This window comes from Paracoccidioides lutzii, assembly GCF_000150705.2.
Source record: "Paracoccidioides lutzii Pb01 unplaced genomic scaffold supercont2.20, whole genome shotgun sequence".
NCBI classification, from domain to species: domain Eukaryota; kingdom Fungi; phylum Ascomycota; class Eurotiomycetes; order Onygenales; family Ajellomycetaceae; genus Paracoccidioides; species Paracoccidioides lutzii.
The window spans coordinates 292943-314747 of record NW_015440966.1 but is presented as its reverse complement, the minus strand read 5'-3'; the positions used below and the strand labels follow the sequence as shown (position 1 = coordinate 314747).

Here is a 21805-nt window from a genome sequence, read left to right as displayed (position 1 = left end):
AACGCCACGCATTCTAAATATCATCATCATTACCAGATCCCCAGTAATACGATTTTGTTCTACCTGGGTCCACAGATGTGAACAGGTGGCCAAATTCTTGGGTGGTGAGTAAGCTCTCTATCCTGTTGTCTTTTGTGTATTTTTATATTGATAGTTTCAGGGGTTTCGTGTCCACCTTCCAGGTTTTCCAAAAAGGTTTGCGGGAGTTCATAATTACCAGGATACTATTTGGGTACGTCCATCCTCATACTGAAGAGCAGAGCATCAAGACCGACGGTTAGCAGTATCTGTGAAGCTGGCTTTATGCCTGCCAGTCTATATACCATGACAACGTGGTATGAACGCGATGAAGCAAGCAAGGGATTCGCCATATTTTTTTACCGCAAGCGTATGCGCTGGAACTGTGAGTAATTTAACAGCATATGGATTGTAAGATATCTCATTACATTGCCTTCGCCCTCTCTAACCTAGTTTTGGAGGTGCTAATTCAGGAACCTAATGTCTAGATTACGGATGAGAGGGATTTGCGGACTGGCCAGATGGCAATGTCTCTTCGTAGTAAGGCTCAACCTAATATATTTTGATTTACATATGGGCTAATATCCTTTTAAAAAGAGGGATTGTACACAATCCTCACCGGTATTACGTTCAGTGTACTCTTTCCGAAAGCACCGGAAATCCCGACCTCGCAGGCTGGATTTCGTTATTTTTCCGGAAAGGGAGGCGGCATTTATAGCCCGAAGAGTGATTGAAGATGATTCCACGAAGGCTAGGAGAGGAGCTTCTTTATCACTGCGACAACTAAAAGAAGCGGTATGTAAATAATGGCACCTAATGCACTAGCAACACGAGTGGGCAACTAACTTCCCATTATATATAGGCAACTAATTGGATGATATATCCTCACCTACTGCTGACGCTCGCCGGATTATCACCTGTCGTCGGATTGAGAACCTATGCTCCAATTCTAGTAGCATCTCTCGGATTTGAAAGACTCCGATCAAATGCTTTGGTGTCAATTGAAACATGGATTCAGGTGGTCTTGATGATCATCTGGGGGTATGCTGGGTAGGCGAACATCTCTGCATTTTATCTTTCGTAAATCTACGGGGCTTGTTGCTAATTATCTCACCGTTGTGAAGTGATAAAACAAATAAACGTGGTTTTGTTGCTCTTTCAGACTCTCTCTGCAGCTGGGGAGCTTGTTGGAAGTTGCTGTCCAGGAGGCGGTTGTCATAGCTAAATGCTATGCAGCAATTATTCTAACTGTTCTCTAGCTTGGATGCAGACTGCTCGTGCATTCCCCAGACGGCCATCTCCGATTCTCAATGCTTACCCTCTCCATCGCCTTTTGTGCCGCACATCGTAAGTGCCTTTATATACCTATAACTCTCTTGATTAAAAGTTGATTGATAACCGACAACTTGAATAGATCCCCATCAACGGTTCGTGGTTGGCCGTAAATAGTCGCTTAGCAGAAGAAAGATCTATTACAATGGCCGTGTTCAACATGGCAGCAAGCGCAACAGGCATTGTCGGTAGCCAAATTTTCCGACAGAAAGACAGACCCCTCTATGTGATTGGGTGGACGGTGAGTATTTGCCTATTATCAGCGCACGTTTTCTTCGTCAATGTGTCCATTCTGCAATATGTGATAGCGAACCATAAGCATCTGAGAGCTGGTTGGGTTGGAGAAACACACTTCTACTTGAGGTTCATTGGGTATCTGCCAGCCTGATATTTTAGTCTGCACTATTTTTGCATCATGTTTCTATTATCGTTGATATCTTATGTATCCAAGAAGTGTATTGATTAACGACTAATTTCTTGTCCTTTAATATTTAACCACTCTCTCTATACCTTCATTTACTATGATTCAATGTACTTCAAGTGTTTTCCAAATTCTGGTAAAATCGGGACGCGTTGTTGATGGAGAGCTCCTATATAAAAGCCATTGAGTCCTTTGCGATGTTTTCTGCATTGCACCCTTCCATGGATCTTGCTGATCGAGCTCCCAAAAAATTTGCGCAGCTACACAAAGTATATTAGTCTGAAAGACAAAGGATATTTCAGAGAATGTCTGAACGGCCCAATTTCCTCATTATCGTCGCTGATGACCTCGGATTTTCTGACGGTGGAGCTTTGGGAGAGAAATCAATACCCTAACCTGGACCATCTCGCAAGGGATGGACTACGGTTCACAGATTTCCATACGGCATCGGCAAGTTCACCGACGAGGTCCATGTTGCTGAGTGGGACGGATAATCGTAAGTAAGCCGGATAAGTTCTGTGACGGAAGAGGAAATCCTTTTGAATCAATGGCTCACCTAATCTACTAAAACTAGATATTGCGGGTGTTGCCGCCATGATTGAGACTCTCCAGGAGTTCCAAAGGGAAAAGCTGAGTTACAAAGGATATCTGAGTGGTAGAGTCGCTGCTCTTCCTGAAATACTTCGAAGTGCGGGCTATTATACGGTTATGTCAGGGAAATGGCACCTGGGTCTTACCCCGGATCAGTATGTGTCAAAAAGGGGGTTTGAGAGATCGGTTACTTTGCTGCCGGTATGACAACCAAAAACCATTAATCATTATGAGCTGAGAGCGCAGACTGATAACAAGACAGAGGGGGCTGCAAACCAAATGGGATGGGAGCCCCAACTTCAGAATTCAGACGAACTACCAAGCATCTTTGAATCCACCCCAGTTCTCTATGTAGAAGGCGAAAAGGAAATCGACCTCTCGGAGCTTGACCCCAATTTCTACTTTACAGATGCATTCGCAGATAAATTCATGAGTATCTGAACGATAGCACAGATAAGCAAAAGGAGTAACCCTTCTTCGCATATCTCCCACTCTCGGCACCACACTTACCTCTCCAAGCTCCCGATCAGGACTTCCAGGATTGCCGAGGTCGTTAGGACAACGGCCCAGAGGCTCCATGGCAAGAAAGAATAAAAAGGCTAAATGAACTAGGTCTCATTCCACAACATGTCGTGGCACATGATGTAGTTGCTCCTGGAGATCGTACTCTTTCCGGTGAATGGGAGACATTGACTGATGACGAGAAGCGCTATTCGTTGTGAACGATGGAGGACGGCATATGCGGGCATGGTGCAACGGATGGATATGCAGATAAGACGTGTTCCTGAACGGCTCCGCGAATCCGGCGGGCTGGATAATACATTTGTAATATTCATTCCAACAATGGGCGGAGGGATTACTTCTCGAAGCCATCCCTGTTATCGCTGGAGATATCCTCAAACATATTAGTAAATACTAAAGCAATTCGCTTGAGAATATTGGACGGGCGAACTCGTACGTCTGGTATGGACCGCACTTGGCATTTGAGCGACTGCTCGTTCATGGTTGTACAAAAGGTTCACGGCTAAAGGGGGCTTAAGAGTCCCTTTCCCTGCTGAGATATCTGCCGTTAAACAGCGGTTATAACTACGTGAACAAGGTCCAGAGAGAACGGTCAGCCGCAGCAATAAGCGAGGACAACTATTGAGTTTTTGCAATTGCAACGCTTATGAATAACGCTGACAATCCCTTATCTGGCAGGGATCACGCATCCATACCCTGCCTTCAAGGGACGGGAAGTTGTACCCGTAAGGGGTAAATCTTGGGTTCCATTTTTAACACGCCGGAACAGCAACAGCAACGAGTCAGACGGTGATTCATCCATGCAGAGAACACGGTGACGGGATGGGAGCTTTTTGGGCGCCAGGCGGTTCGCAAGGGACAGTGGAAAGCAGTTTTGATCCAGAAACCATACGGAAAGCTGGATCCCAGAGAAACAGGGGACCTGAGTAGAATGCGGAAAATGCAAGAATCGCTACACGCATGGGATGAATTTGTGAAGGAAGTTGGGTTGTCGGTGCCGCATCGCGTATGGGGTTTTGAGAGTTGATGAAAACGATACATCGAAGCCGGCTCTTCGGTGATGCTTTCACCCAGAAAACTATTCGTGGTCATCTCAATATTCAATGAATGCTTTTACCTTTACTTTTACTTTTTTTTTTTTTTGGCGATTCAACTGGCTTCAACGACGAGGTAGAGTTTATGATAATAACGGCAGGTCTCCTGGATTCATGAAGTATATCATTTTTCATCTTTTCAATGGTAGTATGGTATCAAACGATACGTAACTTCAAATCAACACGCTCCAACGATGCTCAATATATAGAAAGGAAATGAATAACACAGCAGTTAAACCTTGAAATTCCTCGGATCAGCTCACCTTCTAACTTTGTCTCATATCCCAGTGGTAACATAGGTTAAGCAGCACTTCTGAATGGAATGAGTACTTTCCTTCTCCCAATTTAAATGTTAATGAATGACCAAATAAATAGAATAACAGTGGCAGTCAAATATCTCTTATCAGTTTGTTTCCGTAATAAGATCAATAAGCAGCCATGAGCGATGGAAATCCATAAGCGATATCTATCTTCCCACGCGGATAACACCCGCAGCCACCAGTTTCTGGATCTTCACCCGAACGCCTGGGTTCTTCATGTGCTCCTGTAGAGCGGCTGGGTCACTCTTGGCTTGTTGAAGGATACTCTGCATGACGGGATCTTGAAGGATGGACATAATCTATAAAGTTTGTGAAGACAGATTAGTGACATTTCATATTTTGTGGTCTGGCAGCAGTTTTATAAAACATACCTCAGGATCGCGCTGGATTCTCTCTGCAGTTTGCTCTTCGGTTTCACCCGCACGAGCACTGAACTGAGCCTCCAGTGCCTTTTGCTGCTGTTGGTCGATCTCCCGTGCATGGGCACCTGTCTCGTCATGTTCGGCTGCTTCGGTACATACGTCCATGCATTTATTGTATTCTTTCATGGCAAAGAGAGCCTGCGCTTTTCTTAGGTATGCACGAATAAACTTCGGGTCTCGCTTAATCGCTTCATCGCAATCTTGAACAGCTCCTGGGAAAGCCATAAGTTTGATCAACGCTGCTGCACGGTTGCTGTATCCACGTGGATCATCAGGCGCCCGTTTCGTCATCTCAGTGTAAGCATCCACAGCAGCCGGCCAGTCCGCATCTTTGAACTTTTGGTTACCAAGCTCCCTTGCCTTTTCTGCTTCTTCTGGGTCGATGTAAGCATCTTTCTCAGCCTTGATTTTAGCTTTTTCAGCGTTTCTAAGTTTGGTCAAGATATCTGGTGTACGGTGTTCAGTCAACGATTTCTGATAATTGACGATGGCGTTTGACAGGTCTCCCAGCTTCTCATACGAGGTTCCAATTCTTCCGAAGGCCCTATTCCAGTTACGTTAGCAAAGATCACTACAGATGATATAGTAGTGCAGTAATTTTCCAACTTACTTTGCGATGATCTTAAAATCAGCCAACATTTCTCGACCTTCGGTAATAGCCTTCTCGCAAACTTCAATAGCCCCCTGATAATCTCCCTTCTCAAATTTGGCAGCTCCAATGTTAGTGAGATATGTGATATCTTTGTTCAGCTCCCAGGCCTTGTTGTAATGCTCGATCGCAGCGTCGAATTGCCGTTTCTTATAGTTTTCTGTACCAAGTTGCTTCTCTTTATCACCAGTTTCCTTGGCCTTCCGCTTCTCAATAGCCTCCTCATCTTCGGGCTCTGGCTCTGGCTCTGGCTCTGGCTCTGGCTCTGGTTCTTTCTTAGGTTGTGATGCATCATGCATTTTGACATCCTCTTCCGGCTCCCTCGCAGAACCTCCAGCCTCCGGAGGTTGGGCAAAAGACATGTCAATCCCAAGCAACACACTCATTACCTGGAGGAATCTGGGGTCTCTCAACTCCTCTCCGATGTTGTTTGGATTCTGCTTCACACGCTGAAGCTTCGCCATAAAATCCGGATCGGCCAACAAAGAGGATGTCTTCGGGTTTGAGGCAAGTTTGGTGATTAGTTGTGGGTCATTAAACATGCTTCCCAAGCCACCAGATGGGTCCCCGCCCAGACCATCCGCCCTGGCTTCCGCGTCGATTGCCCGCTTGACAGCCTCAAGTCCGGTTTTGGCCTGTGCGTTAGAGGGGTCAAGTTTGAGGGCTTCCTCATAGGCATCATTGGCACCAACTGGGGAATAGTTAGTCACCTTTTACGGGACACGAGAATACATGATAGGTAAAAAGGCAATAGATTTCTTTTTTAAGACCTACTCAGATCGCCCAGTCCATGCATTGCCGCTCCCTTCCGGCCCCAACCTTTCACCCAGTCTGGTTTAAGCTCCGTTGTCTTATTCGCATCTTCGAGGGCCTTCTGGAAGTTCTTGAGGGAGGCATAGGCGCCAGAGCGATTGGAGTATAAAACATGGTTCTCCGGCTCAATTGCTATTGCTTCAGAGAATTTCTCACTATCTCAAGCACTGTTAACAGGAGTATAATTATAACATCAACCACAACCAGCTCTTTGAACAAGCACTCACACTGCCAAACTGAAGTCCTTCGCTGCGAAGGCTTTGTTGCCCTCCGCCTTCAGAGCATCAGCCATTATTATTAGGTTTAATCAGTACGGCGACTGAGAAATACTAAACTGGTATACAATAAGACAAGACAGTAGCAGGCAGAAGATAGTTTGTTGACTGCTGAAAAAAAAAAAAAAAAAAAACAATAAGGAGGGGGAAAATGAGCGGGGGAATGGTTGTAATGTTTAACCTGTTCGCGTCCAACAAAAGCTTCTGGAAATTTCGAGCTCAGTCGGTACAAGTGCTGACGCAGCGTAAAGTTGGGGATACTTACCGATGACTTAATGCCCCACCACAATTTGTATGTATACATAAGTACCACACAGCAACTTATGGGAAAGAATACTGTAATTACAATACTGCAGCGTGGGAGCTCGAAATTTCCACCAGCTCCTTCCCGATTAGGAAATAAGACTCCCCCACAATAATTAAAAAAAAAAAAAAAAAGGCCCGGGCGACTTCAATGTATACAACAAACACACAACAATCAGGCACTCTTCACCAACACCATCTTGTCCTTGTCCCATCTTCCATCTCCATGTTATAGTTTGGACGCACATTTGCAGGTTTGACTCGGATGGAGGATCACTGCTTGACTATGACTCTTTCACAGTGATCCTTGCTCCTCCGCCTGAACCCACTCCTGTCTTCAAACATGCCCACCTCCTCTGTTGGTTCTGCGAAGGGGATCGAAATGACAGACCATAAGGAGCTGGCCTCAGCTCTTTATGCGCGATGTCTTTCCGATTTCCCTCCCGATCACTTGTTCTACCAGCAAGATTTGCTCAACTTGGGTATCATCCCCAAAAATGACCTTTCCCTGTTAATGAAATGCGCTCAGTCACTCGTGGACCAGAGCTTGATGCGTATACTTTACGGAAATGATGACCGTCTTGCTTGGAAAATCATTGCGCAGGCAGATGCCGAAAAGTAAGTGTGGTGACATGATTTTTTATTTTTATTTATTTTACTTATTTTTATTATTTTTATTTTCTTTAAAACGCTACAGGGCCATTGTGTGGGATTCGTCTGATATGGAAACTAACCCTTGACAGACTTCAAAACCTCAATGCGGAAGAACGTCTCATTTACAGCGTGGTCGAATCGACGGGCCGCGTCGGTGTTTGGACACGAACAATCAAAACGCGCACCAATCTTCACCAGACCATCGTCAACCGCTCCCTGAAATCCCTGGAGACGAAAAACTACATCAAATCCGTGCGCAATGTCAAATATCCGCAGAGAAAAATGTACATGCTGTCCGGCCTGCAGCCAAGCGAAGATGTTACCGGTGGTGCATGGTTTACTGATGGAGTTTTGGATGTTGACTTTATCCGCGGTATAGGGGGTTGGATTGAACACTGGGTGAGCTCGAGAAGCTGGTTTGACCAGGCAGCTGCAGAGCGTAAGGCCAAGAGACAGAAAGTCCGCCAAGATAGTTCCAAGGGTGAACCCCAATATATACCATACCTACCATCCTACAGCGGATATCCGACTGTGACTGATATCACGAACGCCATCAACAACTCGGGCCTTACCCCCGTCACTATGGGTGAATCTAGCATCTCACAACTGCTCGAGATGCTTTGCTTTGATGGGAAACTGATCTCACTTCGTGACGGAGCTGCATACAAAAGCGTCAAGAAACCAAACCAGATATCCCTGCAGCGCGAACTGGGATTACAAACAGGCGACAAAACGGGCGAAAACAACGCGGATCAGGATAGCCTCACCCTTGGTGGAAATGGCATGACAGAGGCTCCGTGCGGACGATGTCCTGTGTTCACGCTGTGCCAGGAAGGTGGCCCGGTCAATGCAAAGAATTGCGAATACTTTGACGAGTGGTTGAAGAAATCGATGGCATTTTGAATGTGGTGGCCTGGCGGTCAAAATCCCTGGGAGTTCGACTCCTCTCTCTGCCTCTCGCTTGACCTGTAAACGACAACAACGATGACGACTACTACTACGACATTGGCCCTGATTCCATGTTACCTTTTTGAGATTTGATTTATTCCCCATTGAAGCAATGTATAGAGGATCATATGCTGAACCATATATTGTGCGAGATCTGTGCGCCGACACGATCATCCACTACCCCACCACAAAATTATTTTTGATATACCATATTGTGTAACATTAAGCATAGCGACGGAGTTTGAAGGGTATTTTTCGTTTCCACTTGAATAAAAGCCAGCCGGGGAAGGGAATATGATTGGAAACGGAACAAAGTTGATTTTTTGCGAAGTATTTGCCCAAGTTTTCTCTTTTTCATGTTGTGTGGAATGTTCATATCCTCGTTTGTTCTCCTCAAGAAAGTCCCTAAAAGAAGGTAGATAGACTATCGAACTCTGATCCAGGTCATGGAAAGGAGAAGTATTTGTCCATTCTCTCAGGATTCTACTACTAATGTATTCCCTTGATCCATAACTTATGTCCCATATAATGACGTACACAACAATCAAACCCCTTCCACCTCCTCACTTTCCCAAATTCTTCCTACATTCATCGCAATACCAAGTCCCCAACGGCTCCCTCGTCAACCCAACACACTTCCAATGAAACCACTCATAGGGACATTCATCATTGTCACACGCCACCATATCACCATGACTAACGCTGCGACACGTACAATAAGTCTTCGTATCCTCCCCACCCTCATCCTCCTCTTCCTCATCAGCCTCCCCCTCAGATTCACCAGCACCAGCACCAGCACCAGCGCCACGCGCCCCAGCATTCCGTTTCGACGCCGGCAGATTGTTTTCCGATTCCGACACCTCAGCGCTGCTAAGGACAGACTCTTCCTCTTCCTCTTCTACAAGGCCGGTGGTGGAGGATGGAGATTTCTTCCTTGATGCCGCGGCAGCCGCGATATTCGCCGTAATAACCTTCAGACGGCCATTCCCACTTGATGAGCGCTTTGTGGGTTTCCCCACCGTAGCTGTCTTGCGCCGCGCCTGTTGCTGATGCGGCGCTACCTTCTTGGGCGGTGGTTTTTTTGCTGCCGTTGTGGCGCGGGGCCCTACGCTTCCCGCACGTGATGCTACTGGAGTACCTGGTTTTGGCGTGCCTGGGCCAAGAGATGATTGGCGTAGGTTGGAGGAAGCAGCTGGGACGTTTCCGAGTGATGTGTTGAGGCGTCTACGTTTATTATCCACGGCACCTGCGGAGGACTCGCGACGCTGTTGAAGATGGAGAATTGCGGAGGCTGGGGTGGCGGGAGCGGAATTTCGGACATTGGCTTGCGAGGCGGCAAGGGCCGCTGCCGAGGATGCTGAGCGTCCAGTTGTGTTATTGTTTACTCTTTGAGGGAGGTTATGTTGTAGAGCCGAATTCCCAGACGTTGGGTTGAGGGGTGAGGCATATGATGTTTCTGCTGGTGCGGGTTCTGGCAAGATCGGCTTTTGCGGTTCGCGGAATTGGTCCTTATTTCGGAAGAGGGATGGGATGGGTGGATCTTTTGATAGGACGCCGTCATTTTGAAGCTCTCGAATCTTAATGTCTAGCTTTCTGATTTGGCGATCGAGCAACATGCATGCCTTCTCGCTCAGTTGGATCTTGTCATCCTGTAGCACCTGGCTGCGGTCCAAGTTCTGTAATATCGTCCTGCTGTAGCTGTCTTCCTTGGGGTTGGGAACGTGGCTTCCATTCTGTTTGATGAATTTTTGCAGACTATTGTCGCGGGAATTTATCGTCATACGGCATTCTTGCATTATTTTATCCTTAGCTTGAATTTCCTCCATCAGGTGGGTAATCTCCGCGGGCAAGTTCGCAACTGTATCGGATGTGTCTGTTAGTTGGATCACATTGAATTAGTAGCTTCAAGAGAGCACCTACCATCATGAACGAACTGCTCCAGAACAGTTGAACAGTCTTCTGTATGTGCCATACTCACTAAGCTAGCCCTCTCCGATACATCAACACATAGAAGGGCCAACTCAAACGTGGGTCACGGGCGATGTCCCATCCGTTAACATTGCAGTGGTCGACAAGTGGACGTTAACTTCCAGCTATTCATGTACACTGAGATCCGACTGTAGCGCACTGTTTGAATATGCGTTGGCAAGAAAGTCGTTACGTGAGTCAGGGTATCAACGTGAGTGTTGTGAGAGAGAGCAGGTAATTAGAGATGATGGAATGAACGATGTATGTCCCCAAAAGATTTCTATGGGAGAAACAGACGCTAGTACAGGAATGGAATAGTTAGTCACGCGTGTACACGGACCAACTGAGATTGATAAGGCGGCTGAATCGCCACCGTGGGGCGTGGATACTAGCCGTATTGGGCCTAGAGTCAGGTGGTGGCTGTGGCGCATAATCCGAGTTCTGTCCCGTGATTGGACCTTGATTCGATGTCAACTTCCTGTGACCAGGATATTCATTCGCCTACATCCAAACATCGAGAGATGCGCATATCATTAACACACTCGCCATATCGCATATCAGACATCTGGGCTACGAGACACTCTCTTTGTTTTTGGTCTCCGGGAATCAGAGGGACCGAACATGTTAATATCGTGAATATCAACCCTAATTCACACTCTTTGAAACTTGCCTTCTGGCTCTTCGTATGGCGAGATCAGCGATTGTCCAGGAATACGCTCCTCCGCCTGTGGCCCAAACGACCCTAACAACGGACCGCAAGACTGCGCATGAAATAGAGAATGAAGATTTTAAGCGCCCAAAGGGATACACAGTGTCATGGCATGCAAACCCTTTAGTCGAGCCGCATCACTTTGGCTCGTCGCATCCCATGAAACCATGGCGACTGACCTTGACCAAACAAATTGTCATGGCCTATGGCATGCACCATGCCATGGATCTGTACAAGACGCGCCAGGCCACCTATGAAGAGATGGCCGAATTCCACAGCTCAGAATATCTCGATTTCCTCCAATCGGTCATCCCAGCAGACATGGACGACACGGCGCTCAGCGATCGCATCTCCAGCTTCAACATTGGCGACGACTGTCCCGTCTTCGACGGTCTTTTCGACTACTGCTCACACTATGCCGGCGGCACTCTTGACGCCGCACGCAAGCTCTGCAACAACCAATCCGCAATCGCCATCAACTGGTCCGGCGGCCTCCACCACGCCAAGAAATCCGAAGCCAGCGGCTTCTGCTACATCAACGACATCGTCCTGGGCATCCTGCAACTCCTCCGCCTGTACCCGCGTGTAATGTACATAGACATAGACGTTCACCACGGCGACGGTGTCGAGCAGGCGTTCTGGTCCACAGACCGCGTCCTCACCGTCTCCTTCCACAAGTACGACAAGACAAACTTCTTCCCCGGCACGGGGGGCCTGGATGACACGGGTCCGCCAAACCCACTCAACCCAGGCGCGCACCATGCTCTCAACGTACCACTGCATGACGGCATAGAAGACGGCGACTACATCTCCCTCTTCCAATCCATCATCGGCCCCTGCATCCGCACCTACCAACCCGGCGCCATCGTCCTGCAATGCGGCGCGGACAGTCTGGGGTGTGACAGACTAGGCTGCTTCAACCTCAACATCCGCGCGCATGGCGCCTGCGTCGCATACACGAAGACATTCGGCCTACCAACCCTCGTCTTGGGTGGGGGCGGGTACACACCGCGCAACGTCTCGCGACTCTGGGCCTACGAAACAGCAATCTGCATCGACGCCGCGTCCCAGCTAAACCCAAAGCTGCCGGATTGTCTCCCCTTCCGCAACCATTTCAAGCCCGACTGCACGCTCTTCCCGCCGTTGTCGGACATGCGGAGGCTGGAGAATCGCAACACCAAAGCGTATCTGGAGATCGTTACGCAGACGGTGCTGGAGCAACTGCGGTATCTCAAGGGCGCGCCGAGTGTGCAGATGCGCCATATTCCGCCGGATATTATGGGATTACGGGAAGATGTTGAGAAGGAGATTGAGGAGGAGAAGGAAAGGATGGAGGCGGAGCAGGAGGAGAGGGAAGGGGCGGGGAGTAGTGGGGGGAAATGCAGTAAAAGGAAGGGTTTGGAGAAGGGTTTGGGGATTAGCGGGGAGTTGTATGCCTGAGGATACTTAATTTTTTATTTTTTTATTTTTACCCCATTTCCTGATTTCTTTTGAGATATCTAGATTGTTGTTTTTTTCTATTTCCCCCCACGATTCGTGTTTAGGTTTACGGTTTTGTTTTGTTTCATGTATTAATACATGGTATGGATGGATGGCTGGTTACGGAGTTCCTCCTCGGTTTCTGGAATAGATCTTTTTGCCATTTTCTTTCTCTTTTTTCCTTTTTCCTTTTTTTTTTTTTTTTTTTTTTTTTTTTTTTTTTTGCGCCACATATATGGAGTCTCCAACAGATACATAATATGTCAGGGTTCCCTCTCAAAGTTTCTTCGGTTCCCTTTTGATTTGCCTTATCTTCTTCCTTCATCCTCTCTCTCTGCCTAACAGATAGGAAGAGACCAGCTAATCAAACCCACTGTACATCAAATTTTCAATGTGATATGTCAATGGTGCGTCAATAATTTCAGATAATGTTCCCTTCAAACCTTGGTTGATATGTAATACTAATGCTTCTTATATTCTATATAAAATTGTAAGGAAAGCCATGCAAATTGTAGAAAATATGATCAGTGTAGGGATGAAAAAGAAAAGAAAACCACGGTTTGGTGAAAAGTGGTCTGCTAACTAATAAGAAATTGGAAATCCCCCCCCTCCCTTTTTTTTTTTTTTCTTTCTGTCTTGAACCAATCGACTGAAAGGAGGAACGAGAGTGAGGCAGAAACAGTAATGCAAAAACAAGACAAAGCAAAAGAATCATTATCATGATTCATGATGGATGCTAAAGCTAATGCCAATATAATAAATAATAATCATCATCATAACAATGAGTAAGTGATATGCAGGTTATGAGGGAGAATCTGCTAATAGTTCTTTTTCACTTTGCTTGCTGTTCTCCTTGTCCCCCTTTTACTGCTATCATGCCTCCCTCACTCCCTCCCTTTTCTTCCCTGCCCGTATGCACTTATCAAAGATCAAACAAAGATGAAGGACTCCATGTGCTTAATTCCATGATGCCAGTTCTAGAATATATATCCTCTGCTTGCTGCTTTCTCTTCTGTCTTCCTAGGATATAAATTAGGTAGTAGGTAGGTGGAGGTTCAAAAAAATCCAAAGAATAATCAGGCAGGAGGGGACCCTGACAATAATGATATAAGTAGCTAGGTGAGTTAAACCAAAAAATGATTTAAGGAGGGAGCGGGTAGGGTGAGTTAATAATAAAATCTTCGCGTGCGCTGAATCGGGGCTCAGACTTCCGTAATTGCCATGCATACCCGTTTTTGACGGTAACGCAAAGTTCGTCCTCATTCCATTTGGTGCCCCCTTCAATCCCGCGCATCAACGAATTCATCGTTGTCCGACTCGATGGAATCCTGCCTATGCATTGGTCGGCTTTGCGTTTGGCTTATTGCGGGCTGCAACGGCGTCATCAGATCCAACATGTGGTGGGAGTTTGCGGAGGATTGAACGTGGTGATGAGTATGGTCATCATGGCCATCACCACCTCCACCCAGGAGATCCATGGAAGCCGACGAATTCACTGTTGATGTCCCCAGCTTTGAAACTTTGTTCTCATCGGAGTGCGCGTTGCCGTTGCTCCCGTTACTCTCGCCAAAGTCTATGAAATTGCCATTGTGCCTTGTGGTTGCTGTTGCTGCCGTTGTTGGTATTGATGCTGATTTTCCGGATGATGACGAGGTGTATCCACTCGATCGTGCTGAGTGGGGAGGTATTGCGAATTGTTGGGATGGCTTTTGGCCAGGGAGAATTGGTGCGACAGATAAGATCTGCTTCGTTGCTAAGGCCGGGTTAAAGGGATCTCTGTGATGTGAAAGGAAGGGTTAGATACAAATTAGGAAAAATACGAGAAATAGGGGTAGTTAAGAAATCCTTACACATGAGCCTTCAGAATCCAATCAAGATCCTCCTCCCCTTCCTCTGATCCACCTGGCCCACCTCGAACTGCCCGGAAAAGCTTAGGCCGCCACTCAACACCATCTTCCACGCGTTTTGATGCCTCTAGCCGTTGCATATCTTCGACCTTGGTTTTCTCCTCAGTGGCAACTTCCTGGTTCCGAGCAAGTAAGCCTTGGACGGTCTTATGCCAAAGCCTCTGTGATTCACGTGAATCCTGCTCCTCGAGTGGCCTGACAAGAGGTGGCGTATGTTTCGCATTCCTGGCGTTGAAAAGAAGGTCCCTCTGGCCAGTCTGCATTCTGTGTCAGACTAAAAACACAATAAAAATGGGAGGGGATGGAAGTAGGCGGCGTTGCTTGCACATACAGCAACATTCTTTATAAACATTTCAGCGTTCCAGAGACCCGATAGCTCATAAAGTATCTCACCAGTTTTCTCGTTTTTTATGAAACCCCCTATTGAATTGTCTGTTCCAGAAAAGTAACCCCTGGTTTTGAACTCTATGTCTGCAGTCAGATTGTTCTCGGGACATTTCACCTCGCTGTGGCCTTTGAGCTCATACTTCAGTTTTCCCCAGAGTATACCTTGAGCGTACATGTTTGGTTGCGTGACGATACTGCAGATTAAGTAATTAGCAAATGAACGCCCGTTGTCAATCATCAACAGTTTCAAACATACTATCTTTCACCCTTCCCGTATTCACCCCTATTCAAGAAAGATAATATTGCTATCCCTTCCATCAAACTTGCCGCAGAATTTCCTAGAAATTTGCCCCGCGGTTTCAAGGTACCGTCTATTCGTATGAAGTGTTCAGGGGCCATGAAAAAGTAGCTCGACTTTGGAGGGTGGTGGGAAGTCTGTTCAGCGATGTAGAAGCTGCGGGTGCCGTCAGGGTAATCCCAATAACATGTAAACGTTTCCCCCAAGATGGGATTCAATGGTTTTTTAACCCCTCTAATATCCCGCCCACGGTCAAAAACAAAAAAAAAACCAAACAAAACATATTAGTTACCATGTGCTCGCTTATGGGGTAGATGTGATCTTCCTCAATACGTACGGAGGTTTTATATGCCACCCACTAAGGTAGAATTTAACCACAGAAACGAATCTTTCGACGGGATCGTCAATAGTCGGCATCGGAAGAAGGGTTTCGGGATGAGCCATGAAACTGTCGATAGTTTAAATTTTCTCCATTAGCATTTGCTTATTCCTCCACTGAAAGCAAAGGCGGAAATATATAACCCATCAAGCTCACTTGGTGATTCGTTCCAGCATCGATCGAGGTTCCAGTATAAAGGTAGGTAGAGTGACCCGGCCCAAGTCCGCACCGGGCCGTAGTTGGGCAATTATATGACTGAGGACTGTCCAATTTTTGTTAAAAATAAAAACAAAACGTGAAAAGAATCAGTAACCTTGAATTTATATGAAAATTGCACCTCATGCAGAAGGGATAAAAGGGGAGGGAGGGGGAAAAAGAGAGCATATACCATTCCCTTGTTCCGGCTCTATCACCGTCTCCTCTCCCATGGTAGGTGAACAGGACCTGCTCGATTCATCTAACGACGAGACACTATCTATACAGCCGCATCACAAACAGTTAGAAGGCCTCTTTCAGGCACAGCTCTGAGCTAGAAACGGGAGGTTGCGGAAGACATGGAGAAGAAAGTGGCGGCAATGCATGTAATGTATCTAGAGGCGGAGGCTCCTGACGCACTATTTACGGAGGACCGGTTGCTTCTGTGGCAATGGACATGCTGGGCTAGTGAAAGCTTTGGTAGCATTGCGACCTTCTTCCTTATCCCAATCCTTCGGTTTCTTTCCTCGTCCTTCCAAATTACGGGATTTGCAGATGTACCTAGCGCGATTCGGGGTCGGAAATCCGCGGCGGCGGTGGAAAACGTAAATCAAAGGGAAAGAAAAAGAAACGAACTCGTGAAAGTCTCACAGGTCAAGGCATTGAAGATGATGGTGAAGAGGTTCGGAGAGATGTCACTATTTAGGAGGGCGGATTGGCAAATAAAAGAAAGAAAATCAAGGGCGGGGACTGGGGGTAAATATTGATGGCATCAAACCGCGAGGGAGTGTGTGTGGGATATTTAAAAAAGCGCACTTGTTTTTTTTAAAAAGGCACGGACGGCTTTGAGAATGGCTTCAACAACCGTCTAAGTTCCAAGACACAAAGAAGGGAGAGGCCGGATAGGGGGGTAGGTGAGGATACTGGGGGCTACAGGACGGGCTAACGAACACACTTGATATGGGTGTGAAGTTTTACCAGGGAGAGAGAACGAGGTCGCGGAGACTGGGAGCAGGAAGAAATGGGGAGAGACGAGAGTGAGTGAGTGGATGGGTTCGGGTCAAATCTCACGGCAGAATCACGGGTAAGTATGACGGAGACCCGCAGTTAGGTCAACAGGAACTAAAGAACCAAGAGTCCGTCCTGTTGTGCCAAGCTGAGAAGAAGCCCAAGCCCATATGGGTTAAGAAGAATGTATATAACTAACTAGTTAACTATAACTACGTATATTATATAAATAACCCGGTTGAAATACTGCTGATGTCACTAGTTTTCCCAGCTAATTAGCTAGATAACACCAGTCCGCTTCTTAGTCAAGTAACAACAAGAGAGAAAAAGGAAAAAAAAACAAAAGACAAAAAACGAAAAGCGTAGTTGGGGCTGGTCAAGTAAGCTTTGTGTCTACGTCAACCCTGATCCATCTGTTCTGTTGGCTGGGCGCACCCGCGACCACACCGGTCACGTGTCTCCTCCACATCTGCAAATCTGATGTCGGCTAACCTCCAACGGTTGGTTAGTTCAAGGCACTTGAACCGTTCATGCTTGAGTAATTAACTAACTACGGAGCGTAGTTAGTGAAAAGCCGTCAGTTATAATAACTAACCTTAGGGGAGATCAATTACCGTGGCTTTTCTTCTCCCCTCGCTCCGGTAACTCTCCTTACCCTTTGCTTTGCGAGTTTGCTTCGATGGGAGACCGGGGGGGATTCTCCTCTTCACTTATTTATTGCAAGCCAAGCGGGCTGTGGCGAGGTTGTATCGATTCTTTTTTAAGGTTCCCCCTCCAGCGCTGATCTTGCTTATCTGTCTGAATGTAATTATCACCACAACTCATCAATCCATGTTCAACCTGCACTGTGGAACCATGGTGGTGATCATATCATTGTGACTAAATGCTGGCAAAAGGGTCAATGGAATTCACAACGTTCTTTTTGTAGTTAAGCGAAAAGCATGATAAATCCTATACCCACCCTTTTCTCACCTAAGCTCAATGCATCCAAGCGGACAACAGAGATCCCAGTCTGGAATTATAGAAGAGTAGTTACGGAGTAGGAACCCGAGAGGCAAAAAAAGGAAAAGAAAAAAAAAAAAAAAAAAAAAAGAAAATAAGAAAAGGAAAAAAAAGAAAAAGCATCCTATCCGGTTCCATTCTAGGTTCATGCCGTCCCTGATATTCACTCTCTCCCTCCTAGCAATTCCTCCCCTGTATCTCATCTACAAACCCCCCCCGCTGCTAATCCGCTACTTACAACGCCACTACCCCGATATCCTCTGGCATGTCCCAACATCCCCAACCACAGCCACCAACAACGATTACTGTCCATGCAAATGCCCATCCACATGCACATGCAGCAACACAACCAATTCCAAAAGGGCTCTAATAGCCCTAACAATTGATGATGGGCCCAGCCGTTACACCTCTGAAATCCTCCAAATCCTCAAAGATAACGATGCGACTGCCACATTCTTCGTCATCGGCTCTCACATCAGAGACACGGATGGAGACGCGGATGCAGAGGCAGAGACAGACACAGACCCTCAAAGAGAAACACTCCTCGATCTCCTGCGCGCTGGTAACGAATTAGCCAACCATGCCATGCACGATGAGCCGTCATGCCGTCTATCTGATGCAGAGCTGACAGCCCAGATAATGGCCGTAGAGCGCAAAATAGGGCGTATCTACGATTCTGCAAACGCCAATGACCCCGATGCATGTTCATGCACCTCTTCTGAAAATAATCTTACTCCCTCTGCTGCTGCTACTGCTACTACTACTGCTACTGCTACTGCTGCTACTGCTACTGCTACTGCTACTGTTACTGCTACTGCTACTGCTGCTGCTACTGCTACTGCTACTGCTACTGCTACTGCTACTGTTACTGCTACTGCTACTGCTACTGCCACATCCCCACCATCAACCCGTTTAATACCACCAAAATACTTCCGTCCAGGCTCCGGCTTCTTCACCACGCGCATGCGCCGCGTCCTGGCCACTCTGGACTACAGGCTAGTGCTGGGCAGTGTGTATCCGCACGATCCACAGATTCCCTTTTGGAGCGTCAATGCCTGGCATGTACTGAGCATGGTGAGGCCGGGTGCCATCATCGTCTGTCATGATGGGAGGAGCTGGACGGCGCCGATGCTGCGGAGAGTGCTGCCAGTGTTGAAGAGGAGGGGGTATCGGGTTGTTACGGTTACAGAGTTGTTGGGGGGGGGTGTAAAAGTGTTCTTAAGGGAGGGTGGTTTGGGTTTTGATGAGACGGGGGGATAGAAACCTATATGGGAGGGAAATATGAGAGGTCTAGTGTTCATATCTACTTCTTCTATGTAATGACCATCACGCCTTGAAGTCAACTCTTAATGCCCAATCATCGCACTTCAATAACGGGGACATCACCATGCGTGATATCGTGAAGAACCACAGGGTCAGGTTGGTATAGCATGACATGGAAGTGCTCAATCCCATGGATGGACTTGAGAGACTTCCAGTTTTTGAACCAGATGACCTACAGAAGTGGGTTGGCATGTTAGCAGACGCAAAAGCAATCGGATTTCACTTGTTGGAAGAATGGGAGAACGCGGAGAAGGAAATAGGAAAGGATTCCGGTCCTCTTTTCAAAAGCAGGGGAAAGGAATGGCGTTGTTCTCTCACACCTTCTCGGCAGGCATTTTGGAGCGAAAGATTCTTTCGACAAACGCATCGATCTCCCTTCTCATACGCGGAGTCAAGTCATCTGTAGCTGGATCATCCTCAAGCTCAAACTTGGTCCAGACGACGAGGTGGATGATGTCCTCTTCCACTCCGTATGGCCAGTCATTGTAGAGGATTTTGAAGTCATCTATAGACATGACGCATCTCATTTTAGATGCCCAAGTCAGTAAAGCAAGAGAGGATATTATGTATCTCATCTAACCGGGAAAATAAAGGGTGGGATGCAGTAGAAACTACACACCAGGATGTTCAAACGGTCTTTGGCCCCTTGGTTCCAAGTCACCGTCCCATCCCAGTCGCTTCTGAACCACAAAACTCAACACAGAGCCATATATAGCTTTGACTTTGGCAATGAATTCAAGATACCTCCTCAGATCAGAGGGCGCACGCTGCAGGAGATGTATCTGATTCGAGCCTGTTTTTTATTTTTATGTTTATGTTTATTTTTATTTTATCTTGTTAACGATCACTCTGTATTATCTCCTAATGCCTTCCATCTATAGTTAGCAGACATAATAAAACTCACCAACTATAGTTTTCACCAGCTCCCAGCTCTGCCGCTGATATTGCGTATCCGGCGTAGAGAGACACTGTATTGACTTTTGAGGCAGGTTGCGAAGGTACTCTGGACATTCGGACGGCCACTGGGATCGGGGAACATTAACCAGCCAGTAGGGCAGCGGTTCAGCTTCTGGTTCTGATTTTGGAGCTGTGGCTTTCTTGTCAAAGGGTTTAGGCATGTCCCCAGGTACAATAGTTGCAGCCGAAGTTTCTGGAGGGAAATGAGGGGCGTTGATGTGAGGCATCGTGGCCATAAATAAAATATCAGATAGTGGACGGCGGAACGAAGGATAGATTATGAAGGTGATAAGCAGAGCTACGTGTTCAATTATTAATTGAAACAAGCATGTCACTCCCCAACGTCTAACTACCCCTCAGCCTCCCTATTATTCTCGTGTTGCAGGTTGCTGTTTTGAATGAAATGGTTGGATTGAGAAGATATTTTGTCACGTAGCTATACTCAGGAGCTCAGCCGTGAACACCATTATAGCTATTGTTATGTCTCTTTACCAGTCGAAATCCAAATTAAACAATGTAAGCAGCTTCCCCACCCCGAACTCAATGGTTTAGTGATCACCAACCAGAACATCTACCCCGCCTATTTTGAAATAAATAAATAAATAAAAACAGAATAAAATAAAATAAAATATATTAAATAATTCAACGAAACTAAATGTATATAGCCCAAGAATTTAAGATTATAAAAATTTCTTTAATTTAATTTTTAACAATGATATTCCTTAATATTTTCTTTGTAGCTGTAATAATACGTAGTAGCTTAATTCGCAACCGCGTCGTTTCACGCGGCAATAGCTATGACGAAGGGAGAGGCAGATCAGGTTAGCCCTTCTCTATCTAAGGGGTATAAGTTCTTCATCTATTGCGATGCCCGCATGATTGGAAATGACCTTTGGCGCTTTGTATCGTTCAAGGAAATCGCCAAAACCTTGCCCAGGAGCTTTCTCGTAGAGGTGCCAGTTTTTCTTAATAAATGACTTTATAGCTCCGCAAAGTATTCTTTCAATCGGGGTTGGTTGAAAGACCATCGGCTATTACTTGTGAAAGTTGCAACAAAAAGATCATGAGTGTGTCAGAGTGGACAAGACAGTGTTGTCAACTCTGTCAGAAGTTGAAAGATGCAAAGGCATATGAAAGGCCATATCAAATTTTCCCAGTTCACCGCCGAAGTGCAACAGTTTGCAATGTAGACAGGTTTATTTAATTTATTTTTTGATAAATATCTCAATATTAGACTGTTAGTCTTCATTTTTCTTTTGCAGTCAACTAATAAACTGTGAATTATAACCTGTCTGATGATATTTTAACACTTCTAATGAGTCTATGAGTGCAAACAATTCTATATTACTATTTTATCACTGTATTGCAGAAGAATAATCTAACTATTAAGTTACTAATTACATCTCTATAAAGCAGCTGACTGGTAGCTGTTTTGTTTCATTTCCCCTTCACTGCAGCTATACGAATATGACTGAATAACACTGTATATTCATATTCAGATGTTATATTGAGGTGTTGCAGTTGCCAGCAGGCCGATATTCACCTTATCTGGTCATGAGGCCGTAGCGAGTGACGCATGCTTGTGTATTTAATTTAAATTTCGTGGTCAACTCGCTTGTAGATTAAGTTACGGTAACACTCGAATCTGTGATGACTCAGCAGTAGATAGAGTTGCAGGAGTTTCTTTTCCTTTAACCACAAACAACATCAGTCAATCAACCAATCGTAAATTGGGATTAACCCCCCCCTCAACCCCCCGCGCCCCCCTAATACTCACAAAAGGCATCCCCCATTCCCCAAGTCCCTTACCCGCCTAACTTCCGGCCCATCA

The 21805-nt window shown here is 46.3% G+C and overlaps 8 protein-coding genes across 8 annotated transcripts; 4 read left to right on the top strand and 4 right to left on the bottom strand.

Moving 5' to 3' along the window:
- Positions 1-346: 346 nt before the first annotated feature.
- Positions 347-3911, top strand: PAAG_06812 (arylsulfatase; the record flags this gene model as incomplete). The annotated part of the gene is made up of 11 exons (XM_015846018.1): positions 347-403; positions 507-558; positions 653-813; positions 881-1068; positions 1278-1365; positions 1433-1591; positions 1952-2267; positions 2346-2548; positions 2597-2795; positions 3563-3616; positions 3691-3911. The coding sequence occupies 11 exons, from the start codon at positions 347-349 to the stop codon at positions 3909-3911; spliced, it is 1698 nt and encodes a 565-aa protein (XP_015700453.1).
- Positions 3912-4444: 533 nt separating this feature from the next.
- Positions 4445-6474, bottom strand: PAAG_06811 (heat shock protein STI1; the record flags this gene model as incomplete). Its single annotated transcript, XM_002791219.2, has 5 exons — positions 4445-4597; positions 4670-5264; positions 5331-6060; positions 6144-6337; positions 6410-6474. The coding sequence occupies 5 exons, from the start codon at positions 6472-6474 to the stop codon at positions 4445-4447; spliced, it is 1737 nt and encodes a 578-aa protein (XP_002791265.1).
- A 629-nt stretch (positions 6475-7103) lies between these two features.
- On the top strand, positions 7104-8317 carry PAAG_06810 (DNA-directed RNA polymerase III subunit RPC6; the record flags this gene model as incomplete). The annotated part of the gene is made up of 2 exons (XM_002791218.2): positions 7104-7378; positions 7504-8317. 2 exons carry the CDS (start codon positions 7104-7106, stop codon positions 8315-8317), a joined length of 1089 nt encoding a protein of 362 aa, XP_002791264.1.
- Positions 8318-8925: 608 nt separating this feature from the next.
- Positions 8926-10334, bottom strand: PAAG_06809 (hypothetical protein; the record flags this gene model as incomplete). The annotated part of the gene is made up of 2 exons (XM_002791217.2): positions 8926-10220; positions 10283-10334. The coding sequence occupies 2 exons, from the start codon at positions 10332-10334 to the stop codon at positions 8926-8928; spliced, it is 1347 nt and encodes a 448-aa protein (XP_002791263.1).
- Positions 10335-11015: 681 nt separating this feature from the next.
- PAAG_06808 (histone deacetylase phd1) lies at positions 11016-12479 on the top strand (the record flags this gene model as incomplete). Its single annotated transcript, XM_002791216.1, has 1 exon — positions 11016-12479. One exon carries the CDS (start codon positions 11016-11018, stop codon positions 12477-12479), a length of 1464 nt encoding a protein of 487 aa, XP_002791262.1.
- A 1319-nt stretch (positions 12480-13798) lies between these two features.
- On the bottom strand, positions 13799-15917 carry PAAG_06807 (oxysterol-binding protein; the record flags this gene model as incomplete). Its single annotated transcript, XM_015846017.1, has 7 exons — positions 13799-14294; positions 14369-14682; positions 14757-15006; positions 15069-15344; positions 15448-15558; positions 15646-15751; positions 15878-15917. The coding sequence occupies 7 exons, from the start codon at positions 15915-15917 to the stop codon at positions 13799-13801; spliced, it is 1593 nt and encodes a 530-aa protein (XP_015700452.1).
- A 1924-nt stretch (positions 15918-17841) lies between these two features.
- Positions 17842-18954, top strand: PAAG_06805 (hypothetical protein; the record flags this gene model as incomplete). Its single annotated transcript, XM_002791213.2, has 1 exon — positions 17842-18954. The coding sequence occupies one exon, from the start codon at positions 17842-17844 to the stop codon at positions 18952-18954; it is 1113 nt and encodes a 370-aa protein (XP_002791259.2).
- A 97-nt stretch (positions 18955-19051) lies between these two features.
- PAAG_06804 (hypothetical protein) lies at positions 19052-20201 on the bottom strand (the record flags this gene model as incomplete). Its single annotated transcript, XM_002791212.1, has 4 exons — positions 19052-19189; positions 19338-19522; positions 19637-19810; positions 19922-20201. The coding sequence occupies 4 exons, from the start codon at positions 20199-20201 to the stop codon at positions 19052-19054; spliced, it is 777 nt and encodes a 258-aa protein (XP_002791258.1).
- Positions 20202-21805: the final 1604 nt, after the last annotated feature.